The 21256-nt window shown below is 42.6% G+C and overlaps 1 protein-coding gene across 2 annotated transcripts in view; it reads left to right on the top strand.

Annotated features, from left to right (window-relative positions):
* The window catches only part of LOC118118015 (ephrin type-B receptor 1), a 156497-nt gene that overhangs the window by 91177 nt on the left and 44064 nt on the right, over positions 1-21256 (top strand). For both annotated transcript variants that reach the window (XM_035170778.2, XM_035170777.2), the window contains exons 5-6: positions 4910-5245; positions 20328-20452. In XM_035170778.2, the coding sequence (XP_035026669.1) occupies positions 4910-5245; positions 20328-20452 (461 nt within the window). The remainder of the gene's footprint in view (positions 1-4909; positions 5246-20327; positions 20453-21256) is intronic.

Raw genomic sequence — 21256 nt, 5'->3', positions numbered from 1 at the left:
TGCTCTGTAGGGGAGAGGGGATTTAGTGATGGAGCTCCCTGGTGTGAGGAACAGCTGAGAAAGGAAGAGAGTGATGGGAGAGAAGGACTTATGTCAGAAATATATGTTCCCATTAAAAAAAGTTCCCATTAAGACAGTGGGAGGGAAAGTAAAGAGCTGAATCTGTACATTTGACAGTTTTGTCTCAAAAGGAACCAGGGATTGCAGAGAAAGGCACAACACAATGTTGGAAATGATGCACATTGCCTCTTCCTACCACTAGTTAATGAGGAAATCTTTGGAATGTAACTTAATCAATATAAGTATAGGGGATGAGAAGGAAATCGAATGGTTCTGACATCCCTGATTTGTACCTCGCTGGCCTGTGAATCCTGTGGCTCACACTCACTACTCAATATTTGTGGCTTGTCCCCTGAAAGCCTCCTTGAGCCCCGTCACACACTTTGCCTCATAACACAAACAAAGCCCATCAAAATTCCTGACTGAACGCACAGGGGTTATCTATTTTTCCATTCGCCTCATCATCCCATTTAGTTTTTCTTTTCCTCTTTCCTTTTTTGCTTGCCTATGCACTGCCTTCCATTTCTCCTTGTTCTGTTTTCAAAGGGAAAGAGGAGTGAGCCATCAAAGTGCATAAATATTCTGTTCTTCTCTCTCTCTCGTGTTTTTTTTTCCCCCCACTTCAACTGTGTTGTCAGTTGGGGAGTCAGTTTGAGGGTGCTTCCCAGAGCTCAGCAGCCAGTTTCCTCTCAGTAGTAAATGGAACTACTCTAATCCCTGTGCTGGCTTGGAGGACATAATGTTCTACTGCGTACATGCGTGCACACATGCTATAAATGACTCTGGTCTCTGCCCCATCTAAAGCTTAATAAATGCAGAGTCATGTTTGGATATTATAGTTATCATAGAGAATAATGTGGGAATTATTATTCTTTAGTCCGTTAAAGTGGAGCTTCCACATCTTTCCAAACGAGTCATTGTGGATGCATCTCCTAAGCTGCACTGCACACACCCATTCACAGTATCAATCTATGACTCCCTCAGTTTCCCAGCCAGACAGTATTAGTGCTTATAACATGTTTCATTTCATGTCTCACCAGCCCACACAACCCCGCTTTCTTTCCCTTCCACCAGCTATTCTGGCTGTGATCAGTATCTCCACTCAGGGGCCTTCTGTTGGTCCCTCAAGGCCCGTTTCACATCATAAAAACAAACATTTTGAAAGAGGAGAAGTGTCGGCTTCAGCCTGTGCAAAGGAGGGAGGAGTAAACTGTGTGCAGAAGTGTTTATTTTTGGGCACTGGGGCACTCTTAATACTAGCAACCCAGGGAGAGAAACTGCACGGTGGTGTTTTACAACCAAGATGGCACCGTAAAGCCCTCTCTGTACATCACAGCTACACATACCAGGGTGTATATCCACCTGCAGTAGTAGTCAGTAGAGAGTCTCTTTGAGTATCTCACCATACATGTACGAGTCTGAACACTTTCATATTTATGTGTAATGGAAAAGGGTCTCAGATTTTGGACCACACAGTATGTGCATGAAAGACATGGGGAGTGTCATGGTTCTGTTTACCTTAGATAATTATTATGTATTTAGCAAACTGGAATTTGTACTTGTCAGGAAGAGTTAAAGATACATGCACATACCCATACATATCTACACATACAAGCACATGCACACACACATACACACATACAAGCACATGCACAATAAAACATTGACATTCACACTTACAAACATACAAAAAACATACAAATGCACATACACACATTCAAACGCATGCACACAAATGCACATGCTGATACATGAACACACTCATGCACACACACACACACACACACACACACACACACACACACACACACACACACACACACACACACACACACACACACACACACACACACACACACACACTGTATTTACACATATACATATGCACAAACACAGATACAAGCACATTCATACACATACTTTAACACATACAAGTAGAAATACACATACTTAAACACACATACAAACGCACATGTCAAGATACACTTTCACATGCCCATGCCCACGGGCTATTGTATGCAAAATAGTTTATGTTAATAATACAAATGAATTTGTGTTGCAATGTATTAAATGCGCATTATCACACTTGTTAAACAAGACAACACGGCCTCGACTATTTCCACGAGTTCTACTTCAGAGTCACATCCTCTGTCTGCATGTTTGCCTTCTGTGTATTTGTGCCCTGCTGTTCTGTGCCTCCTGCACAACAATATTGATTTCCTACTTCCAGGCGCTTGGTCATTACGGGTTTTATATGTAAGGGAAAAACATTTTGAATTATCTTCTGTGCTTTGACACAGAGCCAATGCAGAGGAAGTTTCTGTCAACTTTCTAGTACTTGTGCTGCAGAATTACTGATCAGCTGGAGGCTTTCCAAGAATTGTTGGGAAATTCTGATAAGTAATTACAGCAGTCCAGTCTAAGCACATGTTGTGATTCACTTGGAATGTAGAACTGTTTTTGCACAATGCACTTGCCCATACTGAAGAAATGTAATATGTCCTCACTGTCCTTACACAGATGACCTGGCACTTAAAGTGGTTGTTGTGATAGATAGTCTTAAGACCAGCGCTTGAATTTGTGTAGTTTTTATTATTATAATCATTGTATAATTTTATCGTTCTTATTTGATATATTACGGAAAAATGGGATATAAGTAGTGCATATGTGTCACTCCCTTTTCCTCCCTAAGCACCGCAATAAATTAGTTGTATGACTTTATTGCGATACCCTGATGAGTTATAGTACCGTGTGCCCATTTGTGTACTGTATTTGAGTTAATCAAATAAAAATCAATCAGAAAATCAATTGCAGCATTAGAATAGAGCCCTTAGTGTGTTGTAATACATGCCAGAGAGGGTACAGGGGCTGCTTTAGATTCATGTCTCACCCTTTTAACCTAAGTGAAAGAAAATGTGCTGTATGTAAGCACAACCAAATCTGATTGGCATTGCTAAATGACCGCAAGCTGAGAGCCTGTAAGTAACGCTCTCAACAAATTAAATTCTATGGCAAATTACAACAGCCACAGGCTACAGTAATAGTCTGCAAATCACTGGTTAAGTGGCAGTCACATTTGATTTCTCTGGCTGTCCCTGCACACATGTAGCCTGGAAGTAATTGGGATGACGCTCCGTTCACACCTCAACCAGGAATGTTTTTCTTTACTTCCACCCCACCGTGGTACGAATACATTGATAAAGCCCGATACAAAAGTATAGATGGTTCCGGAATGCGAGTTTGTGCCACATTTTCCACATGAGCAGATGTGCACTGTTTTCCAGTTTGGGGACAAGTGCGTGCACGTGATTAATGATACAGAGGACACAAGTGATATACGTAACATATGAGGTGCCTATTGTGCGTTCCCCAAGGGAAAAGGCTGAAGTGCTGCAGATTCCCTCATGTCCAAGTTTTTGCTGGACTAAAATTCTGTCTGCAAATATGCATTAATGTAAAGTATCAAATTAATTAATTATGCACTGGTCGACCATGTATTTGCAGCACTACCTGTCCTCACAGCCGGATCATAATAATCACACTACCGAGGTCACGCCCTTCCTGTCACTGACCTCTCCGCTGTTGCGGTGCTGAGCTGAGGTCGCGGCGATAGCAGCGCCGTTCCCTCATCCATGTGTGCTCTGCCGCTTTGTCCCAGCTCCCCAGGGCTATCCCACATGGCGTCGCAGCAACAATGATTAATTGTTTCTGTGCTGACTAGAATAGCTATCTGGACTATACAAGGTATAAATAGGGAAACTCGAGTGCTGCATCATAATATGATTAAAAATCTATACGTATTTCCCGCTTGTTGTCATATTTTTCTCATGGTTCGAAAAGGAAGGAGAGGAGGACAGTAAGTGCAGTATGTTACAGAGCTGAGTAATCCCTCAAAGGGTCTGAGGAGCTGAATGAATTTTTAGTTTCTGAGCAGTCTTGGATCTAGAAATGAGTCAGTTCAAATTCTCTTTTAATGATAAAGGTCAGGCTTTATGGAGCATAAATTGGTACCAGATCAGCTCTGCAGGGCAGCCTCATTCAACCTAAGCAGCACTGACTAAGGGCTTCGGTGAATTTCTGCTTCATCTGCAGAAGAAGGAGCTGCGGAGGGACACAGTCTCACCTAAGCAAATTTCTACACTGAGATTTTTAACACGCCACTTTCTCTGCCGCCTAATATTTTGCCACCACTCGAGAAAAACAATAGTTTTGTCATTTCTACATTTCTCTGTGAAGATTGCCTTTGAGTTTCTGCTCCAGCTGCGGGCTATGAGGGAGTGAATAGGAGCGTGAATCTCCGGAGCCACTCGGATAAGAACTCACCAAGCAACACTGCGTTTTGCTAAAAAGCCAATGTTTGATAGACACAGACGTTTCGCTGTATGATCTCTGTGGAGATGAATGGAATAAATTAGCATTCAAATTCTGCTGAGGATGGAGGAAAAAATGTCAAACCCGCTCTTGGACAACAACGCTTACATTTATTACAGGTTGTAAATTGACTAAACTAGTGAAGTACCTGTTGTAAACGTCTATTTCAGAGGTCCTCAGACCCAAGTTCACAACTTTTCAGGATAAAAGCTGTGTAATTCCTCTTGATATTAAGTATTGCTGCAATAGAATGAACGTCATGCTCCAATTTTTTACTAAAAAGGTAAATGATTCTATGAATGTTGCTGCCATGATGGAGATCAACACCAGGGACCCCAGTGAATACCTGTCATGCCGTTAACAAAACACATGCAAGGTGTGAAGCTGATTGGAAGAACGGTTCTCGAAAAATATGCGACGGACAGAAAGCTTGTGCCAGCTTGTCTTCGACTCAAGTCTTTTCTCTGTACATTTACAGGTGTCCCATCCAGCCCGAGGAACGTGATCTCCATTGTGAATGAAACCTCTGTGATCCTGGAGTGGCATAGCCCCAGGGAGACGGGCGGCCGCGGCGACGTCGTCTACAACATAGTGTGCAAGAAGTGCCGGGCCGACCGGCGCTCCTGCTCCCACTGCGACGACAACGTGGACTTTGTCCCGCGGCAGCTGGGTCTGACCGAGACCCGGGTGTTCATAAGCAACCTGTGGGCTCACACTCTCTACAGCTTCGAGATACAGGCTGTCAACGGAGTTAGTAATAAGAGCCCGTATCCCGCCCAGCATGTCTCCATAGACATCACCACCAATCAGGCCGGTAAGTGGCTGATGCGACATGGTGTGATACGATAACGATGATGACGTCTACACTGATCCATTTGCAGTGTGATAATCATCATCATGTAACTCACCATAGATCTTTCCTCTGTAAGAAACCGGGTTCCAATCTCCCTTCATTTCATTTTTTTATGTATTTCTGAAAGAGCAAATCCTACTATTATTTTATAAATGTGTATAATTTCAACTCAAAAGACCGCTAGCTGATTGCTGTGCCAATAAGACTTAGCGTCTGCAGTGCAAGGCCAGTTGGTATAGTGGAAATCCTACAGATACAAACCTGTTCTGTTTGCCTTCTGTTTTAAATAAGACTCATGTCTTTTGTTTTTGAAAACACGATGTGAGGAGTTCAAACTTAGTACCAACATGCAGGATGCTTCATTTTGCACAAGGACAAGAAGTATACTGAACCACCTCTCCCATCTTTGTGGTTTATTTACAACTCATGTGATTGGAATGCCCCTATTTTGGAAGTCTCTATGGGCATTCCAGAGATTCTTGTCTTTTAACACTGGTGAAGGTAATCATCCCTCCACAAACAGCACGAGTCATTTACGAAACCTGTTTTCTTTTTGAGGTTCACATCCAGAGGCTCTCAGTCTACACGTCTTTGTTTTTTAATGTTCAGTTTGTTTTACCAGACTTTGTTCTTTGAGCTATGCAGCGCGGCGAGTCAGTGCTTCTCACCTCATGAAAGGCAGCATCGCATTCGAAACCTGCCTTTAAATCCTCCGATTTATAGGAGGCAAAAAAAATCAAAGATCGTTTAAATAGCACCTTTCACAGACGCTAGTCGCTAAGAGCATCACAGACAAAGAGATCAAACCAAATGTTAGGAAGACGAGTAAATAAAACAAAGACAAACAAATATAAATAATGCCAAATAAAGTAAACGATCCAGATAAAATATAAAAGGGGGAGCCGACATGACATAATATTACATGTTACCTAACTACCTGTTCAAACAGATGTTTTTTACCCGATATTCAAAACATTCCACCCAGTCAAAATACGTCAGTCTATTTCAATATAAGGCTACTGACACACTCCTCCTCTCTGGATAAACAAAAATAGATTCAAGAGTTTTATAGCAACACTATGCAACTATTTCTACTTCTTTAAACAGCTTCAAAATCATTTTTGATGGTACACTATCTCGTAATAGGGAAAACGGTTCCTCTGTCATTCCCACTCCATGCCCCAAACGCCTATGTACCTTTGGTGAGCAAGTACGAGTAATTGCCAAACAATAAAATTCAAGAATCAGGGCCAGCAAGTTTAAGAAATATGGAGGCAAGTAAAAAAAAAAAGAAGACATTTAAAAACCAGCGTTCATTTGTACTATTCAACATGGAAATATCAAGAATTCCAAACGGAGAAGTGTTTGTTGTTGTGCTGTGTTTGGACGAGCCGGGGTTGATGAGGGATAGACTCAGCTGTGTTTTTAGTTCAGCGAGAGGGACTCAACACAGTTGGAGCTCTGCTTCAGCGATTGATTTGCTTTGTTTTCTGTGCATGAAAACCACTTAACCGCTTGGACTCCGCGCCCAAATTAATTCATAACTACTTATGGCTGCAGAGGCCGGAAAAAGTTACATAGCATCGCTTTAAATTCATTTAATCTGTCCTTGTCTCATACTGGAGTTACACCGAGCATACGGACAGAGAACAGACGGAGACATGTTGATCTACAGGTTTTAGCTTTAGCGCCGTATAACAAGCTATCCAAGTTCAACACTGTTCACTGTTCATTAATTTAATGTCCGACTGGAGGAGACCCAGCCCAAGATAGATGCACGAACAGCTGCTGTTTTCAGGCCAAGTTGAAATATTCTTCATTACTCTCTCATTCTCTGTCCTCTGTCTCCTTGTCTGTCTCTGCATGGTTGTGTTTGTGTGGATGTGTGTGTGTGTGTGTGTGTGTGTGTGTGCATTCTCTTCTGTTTTGCCTGTGATGGATCTGAGCTCATGCAGTCAATGAAAATGACCTTCATCCACTTTTTTTTCTCTCTCTCTTTCTTTCTCTCAGTCTGTCTCTGGCGTTTGTGTGTGTGTGTGTGTGTGTGTGTGTGTGTGTCTGTGTGTGTGCTCATCCTCTAACTGAGCCTGTGATGGGATTTGAGCCCAGCCAATGGAAATGACAGGTCGAGGATATTGTCTTTGCCGGTCCTCTTTGCAGCAGCGTTTTTCATGCTCTCGTAGGTCTTGGACTTGTACACAGAAGCACCTATCAAGGGACAAGTGTTGACCAAGTGAAAAATTTAAATGAGGCTCTCTTCATTTTTCTGTGTTACTGTGGATGAGGTGGGCCATGAAAATGGCGCTGGGAGCTTTTGGGACCTAATAACAGGCTTCAAGTGGAGATACGCTGTGGTGAAAGACAAGAGATTGCCGGTTGAGTTCATTCTGGTGAGGTTCCCACGAGGAAAGAGATACTCGGGTCCCTGGAAGCGTTTGTTGGCCATGCACCATGATTTTCTGCGTCGTGGGTTTCTGTCACATTCAGTGAGAACTTGTGTCTGCAAATACTTTTGATCGAATGATGAAATATCTAATGTCAAATAAAATCGACTTGTACATTCCCACTCTGCAGGACAGACTTTCATCGCTTTTTACTCCAAGATCGTTGAAACAGAAATTTGCTTCATCCCGATCTCTTTTGTATGCAAGAGCTATTTAGAAATTAAATTTGGTCTAGTTGGTGGATGAGATAGCATTTTTGATTCTCTGAGAGGGATGTGTTGACCGTCTGAACTTGTCTTTGTCTGAAAATGAGTGAAAGTGGAGAAATGGTAGGGAGGACAGGACGAGAAAGAGAAAGCAGGTGCCTGTTTTTGACCAGAGTGCGTGACTATGACAGTGAAGGAGAGGAAAATGAGGGAGTAAATAGGCCTGATTATCAGGGTGGCCTAATGGTGCTGACTATCCCCATTTGACAGGCTAATAGCACACTTGACAGATAGATGTAGAAGAAGCAATACTCAGGCCCATTGTTGGAGTCGGCTGCAGTAATGAGGTGTCTGCCAGTAATCTGCCAGGCCTATGTCCAGCCCTATGTGGCCCTTTGTAGCCGGATAATTGCACTGTTCCCAGTTTCGACAGGGGGCTTCATTGGCAGGGCACTGAAGAGGCAGAAGTATTGAGACAGGATTATTGTTAATAATGCACCACAAAGTCTAAAAGTAGAGACTCTCTTTAAAATGTCGGCCTCTATTTTTGTTTTTGCAAGGCTTCAATGTTTGATGTGCTGTGTACTCTGAGATGCTGTTCTGTTCATCACAGCTGTTAAGAGTGGTTATCTGAGTTACCATAGCTTTTCTGTCAGCTGGAACCATAGACTGTGTACACAGATGGACGACACGTCATCGCTTCCTCCCCGTTATCCAGAAATCAAGCTAAAACATCCCCGGATACAAACGTCGCCATCTTGCGCATTTGGATCCAGAGCCTGTGTAGTAGCAATCAATGAGTGTAGCAGCAGCAGCGAGGTCCTGACGATACAAGTGCTTGACCAGTCGCGAGTCAGTCTCAGCTGTCAATCATGATGTTTCCCCCATTTTTTATTGCATCAAAAATAACCAATTAAAACCAAGGTTACCAGGAAGAAATGAGCACTTGGACTTGGACACACATGTCAGTGTGACACTTTGACTTTTTGTGTGGCTCATGTCTCATTCACTAACATAGAGGAGGGGGAATTAAGGACCTATAATGCAGCCAGGCACCAGGTGGCGATCAAGATGCTTTAGCTTCACTTTTCAGGCGCTGTCATGTCATCTTTATATACAATGTATGGCTGGAACCAGTCTGACCATTCGCCTCTGACCTCTTTCATCAGCAAAGTGTTTCTGTCTGCAGAACAGCAGCACAGTGGATGTTTTTGTTTGAGGCACCTGTAGTGAAGGGTTGATGGATTACACTATAATTGCTGCTGGTCGGGTGTATATAACTATAATAATCAAAATGCATACAAATGCATTGTTTTTCTGGTACTCACACCTAAAGACAAAAACTTGGATGACTGATCCATTAAAAGGTACAGCACAATCAAAACCCTGCTCAAACTTTTTTGATTGTTTCCGCATCCGAATGAAAAGTTAAGCCTAACTGTGAGACAAAAGAACAGGCTGGCACTGTTTGGACTTAACAGATGAACAATACACAACCCTAATTTCACATAATGCCTTATCCATGCCAGAGCCAAGATTGCCAGTACAATAGACAGATTTCTTTGTTTATGTCACATGGCCATGTTTGTGCACATCAGGGAGTGCAGATATGCAGGATGTGAAAGTTGAACATTTTTCAATCAAATACTTTCATTGCAGTTGTGTTTTAAATTGAACAAAGTAACGACATTCCTTTTAAACATTTGAGTTTATTCATCATAACAAGCAATTTTTGGACATTTCTATTCCTGTTTTATTAAATGTGTTGTATTGGGAATAATGTGGGGAAATGAAGGGTAAATGTTGCACCACTCACATGGAATCCCTTTTTCATTTCATTTTAGTTATTTGCTGTTAAAAAAATAGCTTGAGATGAGTAATTGAGTCTTAAGCAGTTTTTATTTTCCACTATCATCCACTATTTTCACAAATAAAATGCAAAAAAACCCCACTAACAACTCCTAACAGCTTGGCTGCAATGGGAATGGATACAATCAGAATTTACTCCTGGGTCAAATGACACTGCAGTAGACGCTGGTTTTTATCAGCTGCGACTCCGATCGGCAGTGATGGAAACATGACACCTGGGTAAATGCGCTAATTTGAAATACAGCAAGGTGAGACATCGCCTCAGTTGTCGGTGCATTCATGACGTCCAACATGACGCACCAGGGAAAAGAAACAGAAAGGCAAACTCCTCTACTGGCAATGGGAATAGAGTCAAGCACCTTTTAAGTGGGGTGAGCTGTGTTAAAGTAAACCTGCATATACTTTGGTGTAAAAGAGGTTTAAATGAAGGCATTTAGCAATAATCACTTGAGTACATCTCTGTTTAAAGGACCATTTCATCAATTCCCAACCTGCAACTGATGATGTAGTTTCAAGCCAAGTTAAGCAAGATCATTTTTGCAGTTTTTCCTGGTGTCAGAGCCAAAGTGAAAGTATTAGTGTTTTGTACTTTCAGAGACTCAGAGTTCTGTCTTGTAAAAAAAAAAGCGGCGTACAAAAATCAGTATTACTTTCTGCTCCTCAGCTTGAAACAACATAATCAGGTGAGGGATTTAAGGGGATAAATGGAGCTTTCCCATGAGAGGCAGACTGTTGACAAGGCTAATGGTATATTATTACTCCTCTAGTACTAGAAGAATCTCAACCAATGAGAGGACACGTCAGTGAAGTGGTCCTTAAAGTCAGATTACTTAGCAAAGAAAAAGTTTGGTCCCACCTCAATGGAGTCTTGCCTTTACAACTTGGTGTGGCTTTTTTTACTGGCCTGCTGGGAGATTAAGAAAAACCAATGGGCCACCTATGGGGCAGCAGTAGTTGTGACAGCTTATGGTGTAAATTGGCCATGAGTAGACAAAGGTGAGAGGAGGAAAAGCACGGATGAGGAGGGAATAATGGAGGTGGGGACAGAGTTGAGGGGATTTAGTGTGAACCACCGCAGAGGCCATTTAACTGCCCTCGATCCCACCGTGTGTCTGGGAGGAAGGACTGATCAATAGTGTGATTTAGGAGTTCATTCACGGTCTGTGCTCTCCAGAAGATACAGACACACAATGCCCCCTATAGGCCATCATTCATGTCTGGCCTGAATTTCGTAATATAAGACCATTTATGTCTCTTTGTGAAAATCGGATGGTTTAATTCAAGGGGAAAAGTCTCGCTTTGCTTCTAGTGAATTTGTTACAATCCTAAACAACTGCAGAGATGCATTTGTTTGGTAGTCGTGTGGCCAATGAACGTACTTGCGATGAAAACTGTCTGGATATGGCAGCTCTGATTCCTTGTGTAATCCATCCTGGACACTTAACCTACATCCACCAGTGCCGAGGGTATTCAGATGAAGAGGGTATTCCTCATCCTTTACAGATTTTACAACTCCTTTCCACTCTGAGTGGTGTTGCGGGGGTGCTTTGGTGAACAATGCATGAAAAGAAAAAAAAGTCTATAAATCTTAAGACCGGTGCTATCTCTTTCAACTAACGCCTGATGCTCAACAGTTCTGTGATCTTCCTGGCACAGCCTCCTTGACCTAGATTATGTGCCAGCAATCCCTCCGACCACAGAGTGCCAAGTATATGTACAAACAATCCTCCTCCACTTAGCCGCTGTGTTTGGAGCGCTATTCCCACAGAAATGCAAACACCGCTATCCTTGGCCATCCCATGCAATTCCGACCGAGTGGGTTGCATTCAAGACACGATAAGATCCACTGCAGTCGACTGGAATGCAAACAACCAGATGAATTAAAGAGATCTGCGCTCTGTGGGGTTCTAAAATCAGACGAGATGTTAGGCAAACATGTCTGTGGAGGCACTATTCATTATGTCTTTTCAGTTTACAGCCCACAGAGCCTTTCCATTTGTTTTCAGGGGGTTTGCCTCTTTCCTCGCTTCTTCCCTCTCAGTTCTGCCTGTATGTATCCCAGCTAGGGTGTCCAACAGTTTCATCATCACAGACGGTTCTTCGGGCTCCGTCCGAGTGCCATTTTTATTTCATTTGATGTCTGTTCTCATAAATGTTGGATCCTGTCCCTGAACCAATGTGAGGTAATAGCTGCAGGCGAAAAGATAAAGAGTGGGTTTGAATGCTACTGAGCCCCTTTGTCAATTATGACGTCTTCATGTGGTGATTTAAGAGACAGTAGGTGTAAGCATGATTTTCTACATATGCATTTGTGCATGATATCTTCATGGAGTGTACAGGTTCTTCTTTTTCCACATTGACCACATTCAGAGTCCTCCGTATATAATGTGATTCAGAAAACAATTCCAACCATGGCTCCTCGACGGAAATCCACGGTGCCGAACTTATCCCTCTTTATGATGCTTGAGACCCATGACCATGTAGTCATGGGTGGCTTGGCCCTGTGAGCCCCTGCTAATAGGGCGGGCTGTAGTTAGACCTATGCTTTTGACAGAGGCACAACATATAAGTATAGGCTGCTGCCCTCATCACTGACACTGAACCCCTATTAGGAGGCTCCATGGTTTAATAGTGTGTCGGCAGTTTAAAGTACAAACCGGAAGAGCCCAGCAGAGAAAGAGAAAGTCGACTTTTAAAAGTGGCTGCAAACATGCTTCAAACTGAACCATGGATTGGTTTGTTTGCAGCGTGAAAAAAACAGTTACAGGAAGTTGAAACAGCAGAAAAAGAAGCGGCTCACAGGATTGCTAGTAGTAACACATTCAAGTGAACCAATTCATTAGTTTTCCACATTCCAATGGTAAGACTACTTTTTACTTTTGTGCTTTATTCAAAAAAGTTGACAAAAGACAATCACTGAATTGACAGCACGTCAACGGCAGACAAACGCCCGTCAGGATAGGTGGACACCGCCCACATAGGTGATGACAGGGCTCTCATACAAAGTCTTTAGTGTGCTCCCTAAATTGCAAAGTGAAACCAAAACTATCCAGTTCAAATGTAAACAATGTAACCAGGACATGAACTTTGGTTTGGACCATGGTCCAGACTTTCAGGTGACAGTAACTGAGAGCCCCCCCCCTTCTAGCTGTGAGCTCAGATAAGGCTGAGCAGATGAAGCACAGATTTTACAGCTCCACATAAGTTTGCATGTCACAGTTATTTATTGTCTCCTGTAGCTCTGGAGGGAAAATTACCCTTGTGATATAATCAGGGTCATTTTAGTCCAACATTTAACAAACAGAAACCCAGTGTTACAAATTATGGGCATGGAGTTTGAAATATGTTTACATTTCAATGGCAGGCAGGGTCAAAGAAACACGCACTATTGAGTGGCACTGTGGGGGAAATGTAGGATCCAGCATTTTTTGGAGCTTGACCCATACAAGGCCCTGAAAGTCTGCAGTTTGGGGCATTCTATTTAAAATCTGTCTCTTGTGCGCCCCAACTTTTCGAAAGTACAACACTAAACAACTGGAGTGTTCCTTCAATATGTGGAGCAGCACACTTCATATGCTAACCCTTCAACATAGCATGTGAAATATGGCGACTGGAGGTAGAATAATGAAAACAGAGACTCAGGTCTGTGCCAGACATGTAAAATGACGCTCCAACTCATCTGTATTCCACCTTAGATTAACGACGCCAAGGCAAAGAAGCTTTTCATTCTTTCATCACGTTCTTTCATATTCTCTTTTTCTTACTCCGTCTCTCTTTTCCTTCTCTCTCCCTCTCTCTTTATGTCTCAGCCAGACACTAGGAGGTTTTGACTTTGATTAATGGTGAGCCAAGCTCTGCATTAAAAGCCAGGGGCAGCAAGTGGGGCCAGATAAAAGTGGAGCACAGGAGCAAGGGATGGTAGAGATGGCGGGAGGAGAGAGGAGTGCAGGACACAGTCACCAATCACTGTCAGCATCGTCGTCCCAGGGTGACAGTGGGGGATGCAGTTGGAGGGGACAAGCAGTGCTTCATTGGGCTGAACCTCACCCTCATACAGGCACGGCACATTGTCTGTGACAGGCTCTTCACACATAGGCTCCGAGGACACAGACACACATAATGTACATGTGCGCATGCTCTTTATGTCTCTCTGCTGCTTCCCTTACTTTCACAACAATGATCACCGTCCGTCCAGTGGGACGAGCAAGTTTTTTTATTTTCAGGGTGTGAGAATTTGGGATGTAGTTGGTTTTTTGTACAATTGTTTAGAATTCAGAACTCACACATGTGAGCCTGGTAATGAGACTAAAGCTGCTTTCAGACATGCTCTAAACTCTGGATAATCTCCTGAAATTTTCTGGAGGGGCTGAAAGTGAGAACGCGGATTTCCAAGTCGGGTGCTGTGCAGAAAAGAGTTTTTCCTGCCAGCCCCCTAGTGAAAACTCTGGATAATGTCAGGAGATTATACGGAGAATTCACGGCAAGCAAGCAGGTGTGTTGTGTCATCTGATTGGAACATCTCCTGCTGAATTGTTCATATGTAAAAGGCAAACTCCAGAGAAAATCCGGACCCCCTTGTTCGGACTCTCTGGAGTTAATGTCGGAAACTGGCTTAAATAACCAGGGTTATTCTGCCTGCATGTCCAACCCATTGTTGTTTTCAGTTGTGGATCCAAAAACATCACATCAATTTTTAAATAATACCTTGTTGATTAAAAAGGTGATAAGAAGGAATTATCATTACCATAATCCTCTCCAACAATAAATGGTGATTTACGTGTTGCTGTAGCACAGGAAGAAAAAGTCTTAATCCCACCTACAAAGCTCTGATGGCCTCAGATGTTTCTGGGGTTAAGGGCCAACTTTTGGCACAACACCAGACCCATTTAAATTTGCTAAAAATATCACTGTGGGTTATGATTCAGAGGTCTCAACTCAGGGTATACACTTGTGCACTTGAAAACATTAGTTACTTAGCACTTGAAAAAAGTCTCCACGGTAAAAAAGAACTGGGCAGGGAGCAGGATTTGGTTGCTGGGGCTGTGGAAGTACCTCCCCTCCTCAGCCCTTTTTTTTTTTCCACTGCAGGAATTTCTGTGTGGAGTGCCTCTCCCTTGGGTCTGTCAGGAACAGTGTGTGCCTGTGGCCGGTAATTGATAATGCAGCCCAGGCAGCCCTAGCCCTGGTCAGTGGAGCGTGAACCAGCTTGAGAGGCAGAAAGCCTGAAGTGTACCGAGGTGAAGCTCAGCCCTCACACTCTCTGTCTGGTGTCTGAGAGAGGGGGGAGGAAGAGGGAGGAGGAGGAGGGGAGGGCAGGACGCGAGAGCCAAGGGATGGAGTCCGAACAACACCCATTCACACTGAAAGGATAGAAAGAGCCCCTTCATTGGTTTACATTTTAATTTTGGGCAATTATCTGACACTCAAATTGAAAATACTAACCTTCGTCAAAACCACAGAACTTCCCACAAAACATAATTTATAGGCAACTCAAGTAATGTCAAGGTCAGGGGCTGTTCTCCTCACAGAACTCCAGGGGCTTATGCAAGAGTGAAGTTTGAAGAGAAGAAAAAGAAAGAAATGAAATAACCACTAAGGAGTCTTTTTAAAAAATATGTCATTTAGTTGAGAGAGGGTGCCACTTGCTGCTGCCTGAATAGAGGAGTTATTCAGAAGATGGTGAGTGGAGACCAGGTGGAGCGATGACTGGGGCTCATCGGCGAACAGGCCCACAGCCAGGAGGCTATTAGGCAAAATGCAGAGCTTAGGCTTGTGAGGGGTTGTATTTATGCCTGCAGACGTGGGGGTGGAGAATCCTTTCCAGCAATGTATACGAGCGCCGAGGCTTTGAACTTCATACGAGGAGCCATGGAATCCGTTTTTTAATCAAACATGCTTGTGTGTTCACAAATTGGTTTGATTTGAGGAAATGTTCATCCTTCAACTTAAGATTTCATCCTAGAACCTTGGAAGGGTTTGCGATTATACAGTAGGTTCATTCCCAGACGCAATTAAAAGTGGTTCATTCATACATAGAAGCTAAGCCCTTTTCTGTATTTATTTTCAGATATAACTTTTTTATCTTGATCATTGATTGAAATATTTCTGCTAAGGATCAACTTCCTCAATAAACAGCTTACATGTCTAAATGATCAGATTTAAAGTTTCATCCCAGTTTAATACTCAAAATCTGCTTTCAACATATAAATCAGATTCCGATTCAGCTGTGGCTAAATCCTGACTGGTGCATGAAAGACTGAACCTCAGCCACTTCAAACTGTCAAGTACAGAGGAAAATCCCTCAGAAAAGAAATCTCTGAAGTGCAATAACTAAAACTGCTCCAACTCTGGCAGAAAACCCCATCATTCATACTGAGAATCTGATTAGCTTAGCATGACCACTGAAAGGATTACAATGGCTATAGCACCTCAATCTTGATTGTCAGGGATTGCAGTGGTTCCCAGATAAGTGTGCGATGATTTGAACTGTGTAGATTTTCTGCCGTTGAGTGGGAGCTGACAGGTTTCAGACGAGGTCTGAACTCCCAGTCCTCCCTGGCCCAGCCAGCGCCGTCTGTGACATTTAGGAGCTTGTCGTTGTCCCTAGATTACACATATTAACACAACCAATGTAGAGAAGTGAATATCAGCAGTAAATATCAGGAAATTTACATTTTTCTAACTGAGAAAAAGGGAAAGTCTGGGGAGTTGAAATAATTCGTTAGACTCGGCAATTACAAGATAGCTGTGGATTTGCTGAATGTCAACAGTGAGAGAATGTGCTAAGGTATGATAGCAAAGAGACAAGTGAACCGAATGCAATAGATGTTGACACCTGTTCTCACCGTAAAAAGGAATAAAGGAAAAGAAATGTTTCAAATTAAAACCTGACAATTCATCAGCAGAGGGTTTCAAGAGGGAAATTCAGGGGTTTTATTCAGTGGTGCTCAGACATAATTTTCTTGAGGTCATTATTAAGAAAATGAAAGAGATGTTCATAGATTTAAACTATGAATATCTCAACAGGATTGAGGGTGAATTAGTTGAGCGGGTCTCAACTTAGAAATATCTGGGAGTGGAAATTGACGATCGGTTGATGTTATGATGAGGATGTTCTTTCTTAGGAAATTGAATAATTTTAAAATAGACCGTCGCATCCTCCAGATGTTTTTTAAAAAGCTGTACTCCAGAGTGTTCTGTCTTTTGGCCTAGTCTGCACCTTTGGAAATATGCGTGCTCAAGATCACGCCAAACTGCAGTGCATGATGAAAACAGCGGGCAGGATCATTGGGTTGATCAGGTGTCTGCAGCACAACTGTATGACGACCTTATACCTCAAAGTCAGAGGGAGGAACAGGTCAAACGGCAGAATTCTGCAGCAGAAAACATTTGTCCCTACAGCATTCAGACTGCTAAGTGAGAGATAGATGTGCACTTACATTACTATGTCTGGGTATTTAGATTGTGAGCTTATTGTCGACTACTCTACTTGTCTATATCGTACTTGAGGCTGTGTGTGGTACATTTTATATAATATTGGACGTGCTGTGTTGAGATGAACATTTAGATTGTATATTGTATGTGCTGCTGTATGTGGTATATTCTGATTGCACTTTCAGATTGTATATCTTACTGGAGGCCCTCTCTTTTGGCACATTTTATATTGTTGGTAGGTCTATTGCTTCAGATATGTGTGTGTGTGGTTGTGTGCATGTATGGTGTGCCTCTGTGTTTTAGCCGAGTCGTGTATGACCACATGAATTTCCCCTTGTGGGATAATAAAGTTTACCTTGACCTTGAGCTGCAGCACTAGATGCAGGTTTTTATTGAACCTAAGTAAGATTACATGATGAAATATGGGTGTGTTGATACCAACACCTTCATTTAATCCGTCCGTCTAACTGACATTTAAAGATGTCAAATCAAACCCACACACACACACGCACGGGCACACATACAGAGTTTTATGTTGGATGATGTCTGCCTTCTGTCCAATAGCACAATCTCTTAGTGGCATGTGGAGAAGGAAGAGGAGCAGGGCTGATGGAGGGATGACAGTGCAAAGGACAGAAATGATGGAACGAACAGGGGACTGCGGAGTATCTGGGTTAATTGACAGCCCATGTGTGTGCAGTCAGGTGCACTGGGGCTGAAAGATGGAACAGACTGTGCAGCTGGGCCAAAACAATCACAACACTATATCAATTTGATTCCAAAGGGTTATGTGGCATGTCGTTCATGGGAACTCTTGCATGTTTTGTCATGACCTTTGAGAAGTTTACTTTCTCTGTAGTGTGTGGTAAGAGACATCGGGTGGTTATGTTATTGCAGATCCACAAACCTAGACTGCTTGTGCTTGGGAAGTTTGTGTTTAATTGGTTGCTAGCAAACTTAATCCTGCCGGCAGTTCAGTAATTCCCTGGCTCAGTATGACATCATTGACACTGACATCAGCAGTAGAGTGTACCAAGTGGGATGTCACGATAAATTAGGTGAACCTATTTGTATAAAAAACTCCCCGTGTTGGCTGCCTGCTGTAAGACCACATAGTTTAATATATTTGGGCATTTTTGTAATGTTACTTGTAGATAGGCAATATCACATATCTTCTATTAAGCTGTTTTATTTTAACAAATATTCCTAAAGCTAATCTTTATCTGCATGGCTCCTGAACGAGAGCAATGTTATACAACGCACTCTGTGCTTTTCTGAGTAATACAGTTCTGTTGCACTGTGTGTTGGTATCAAATGATGCTAATAACATGACTGGTGAAATTTAGTTAGACACTGCATCTACAGAACATAAGTGAATAACGTTAGAAATAACTAATAACTTGTTTTCTATCCTGTTTTATCCCAATTTGACAAAAACAATGACAGTTATTGTTAAGGGTTGTTTACCACAGAAATAAGTGTGAACCGAGCTCTTCTTCTGAGCCAGTGGCGGGTCTAGGTTTTTTCTAAATCAGGGGCCTAAAGGGGCCACAATTTACACAGAGGGGCCAATTATATGTCCAACATTCATGTACAGCTCTTGATTCAGTAAGATGCACATTTAGGTGATTTATGTTTACTGTCATTATATATATTTTGAAAATTGTCCCTTGTTCAAGCACATTATCTACTTCAAAAAAGCTTAAAGAATATATATTCCTAACAAATTCTCATAAAGGGCTACTGAAAGGATAGGCAATCAGATTTCGGTGCCCCCCCTGACCCCTCCTGGATCCGCCCCTGTGTTGAGCAAGAAGAAGGACCCCTCTCTTCTAGCAACTAATCATATTTATAGATTTGGTGTGACAGTGTGTGAGAACAGGCGGTCCTGAAAAAATAACTTTGAAACTGTTTTAACTGAAAACAATGCACCCCTCGGATGCCACACTTACTTCCGTTTTCTGACTAGGTAGCCAGATCCAGTCAGTGCCACACCAGACTACAGCCAACACGACTGGTTGCCGGACTTGTGCCAGGCTCAAGTCCACACCCTGAAATCTTAGCCAAATCTGGCAGCCATATCTTGGCCAGAGCTGACTTGTATTTGGTCCTGCGGTGCCAGAATATGGCAGACTGTGACTCTAATCAGCCTTGACTCAGCTGGCTACCTGGGTACTCATGAAAGTGGCAGTTCTACCGTGTGCAGAGTGCGGACAGATAGTAGTGTATGATTCGAGGGCCTTTATGGGATGATATAAATGTGTATAACTTTTTATATACGTACATACTATAACTTATGTCATTATTTTTACTCTATCTATAAATTAGCTTTCATTCAACTTCAAATAATGAAGTGATTTATCCTTGGCTAGCTTCATATACCAGTGTGAATCTAAAGTTAAGAACGTAGCTACTATGGGACTACTAGTGATGCCTGGTTGAAATTAGGTGGCTGACAAACTGAGCTGTACATCTCATCCCCACTATTACCTACTGACTTAGTGAGTGTGGGCAGGGACAGGAAACTTCTCAGAGTAGTGGCTTCAGCTCACTCTACTGTAAAATCAGCTTTAGCAGAGGAGACTCGCATAAATGATTCAATACCTTTACCTGCAGGTCTTTATTGTTCTGTAGTGAAGTAAAGACCAATTTTCAACTGACAGAAAACTGTGGCTGACCCATATCTGCAATCATTACCTTTATTTTGTCTTCCCCCTGTCCATCTGTTTGTTGGCTGGTTTGTATTGTTTCAAGTTCCACAAAACCTGGTAGAAGGATGGGACATGAGCCAAGGAAAACACACTAATTGGTTCCTGATCCAGAAGTAATGCAGATCCAGATTAGGGGCGGAGCCAGGATAATTTTTCTTTCACTTACATTAACATTTTAATAGATTTCTCAGCGAATGATTCATGGATCTTCATGAAACTAAATAAATCATGTTAAGGGGACAGATATGTATGAGTGTGTGCATGTTGTTGCACATCCAAATTCTAATCTAGATCTAGTGGCAGAGGTATGAACTCTACTGGTTGCAGTTGTAGTTTTACAGATGAACTTATTTTGTTTTACTCTTTCTGTGCCCCGCAGCTCCCTCCATAGTTCCGATCATGCACCAGATCAGCTCCACCATGAACAGCTTCACGCTGTCCTGGCCCCAACCTGAGCAGCCCAATGGCATCATTCTGGACTATGAACTGCGCTACTACGAGAAGGTAAGCTCAGTGTGTGTGTACATGTATATTTGTACGTGCGAGTACGTGTATCTATGGCATAGCCGCTCAGGTATGTCACCTACTTACATTCACTTGCATAGTAAACTTTATTTAAAGCTCCCTAAATCTCAGCTCTCCCAGATATCTGAGTCCCCTGGGCTGATAATATGTTCATTCACCGTGGTCACTCTGTCTCTCCCACTGTTCTTTGGTTTCTGCTGCTGATGAAGTGAATGGGTTGACCTCTGCTCCAGGCCCACTCTGCACAGTGCAGCAACCTGTCCTGCTGTGAAAATGCATTGCGTCTGGGGGGAGTAACATCGACCTGTCTGCTCGCACACAATAAGTCTGCTTTATTAAGTGCCCATCCCTACACCACAGTGCCTATGCTGCTCCAGTATTGACCTGTAGGCTTTCCCAAGGCCTTGGACATAATGATACCGAGAGATCGGAGACTCCAGCTTTTTGTTTGGGCCCTTGTTTGTCCTCCTAAAGCTGATCGATAGGTATAGCAAGGTTGGTCATGCGCATTTTCTTTCCCCTCAGTCTGTGTCATCTTAAGCTTAAGACCTTTGTGAGACTTGGTGCACCTCGGCCCCGGCTATGCGTTCCAACTAAAAGATAAAAAAATCAATAGAGTTTTATAAATGTTTTTCTTCTTCTCTTATTTATTTCACACAAACTCATTCTGGCTAAGGTTCCCGGATCGATATTCACAACCCCGCCTAAGAATAGGGGCTGTCACATTTAGCATTTTCTAATAGAGAGGACAACAAACATGTTTTTTAAATGATGTTTGCGGTC

The sequence above is a fragment of the Hippoglossus stenolepis genome, chromosome 11 (genome assembly GCF_022539355.2).
Source record: "Hippoglossus stenolepis isolate QCI-W04-F060 chromosome 11, HSTE1.2, whole genome shotgun sequence".
Classification (NCBI taxonomy): Eukaryota; Metazoa; Chordata; class Actinopteri; order Pleuronectiformes; family Pleuronectidae; genus Hippoglossus; species Hippoglossus stenolepis.
The sequence above is the reverse complement of the archived record's forward strand: the minus strand, read 5'-3'. Positions and strand labels throughout refer to the sequence as shown.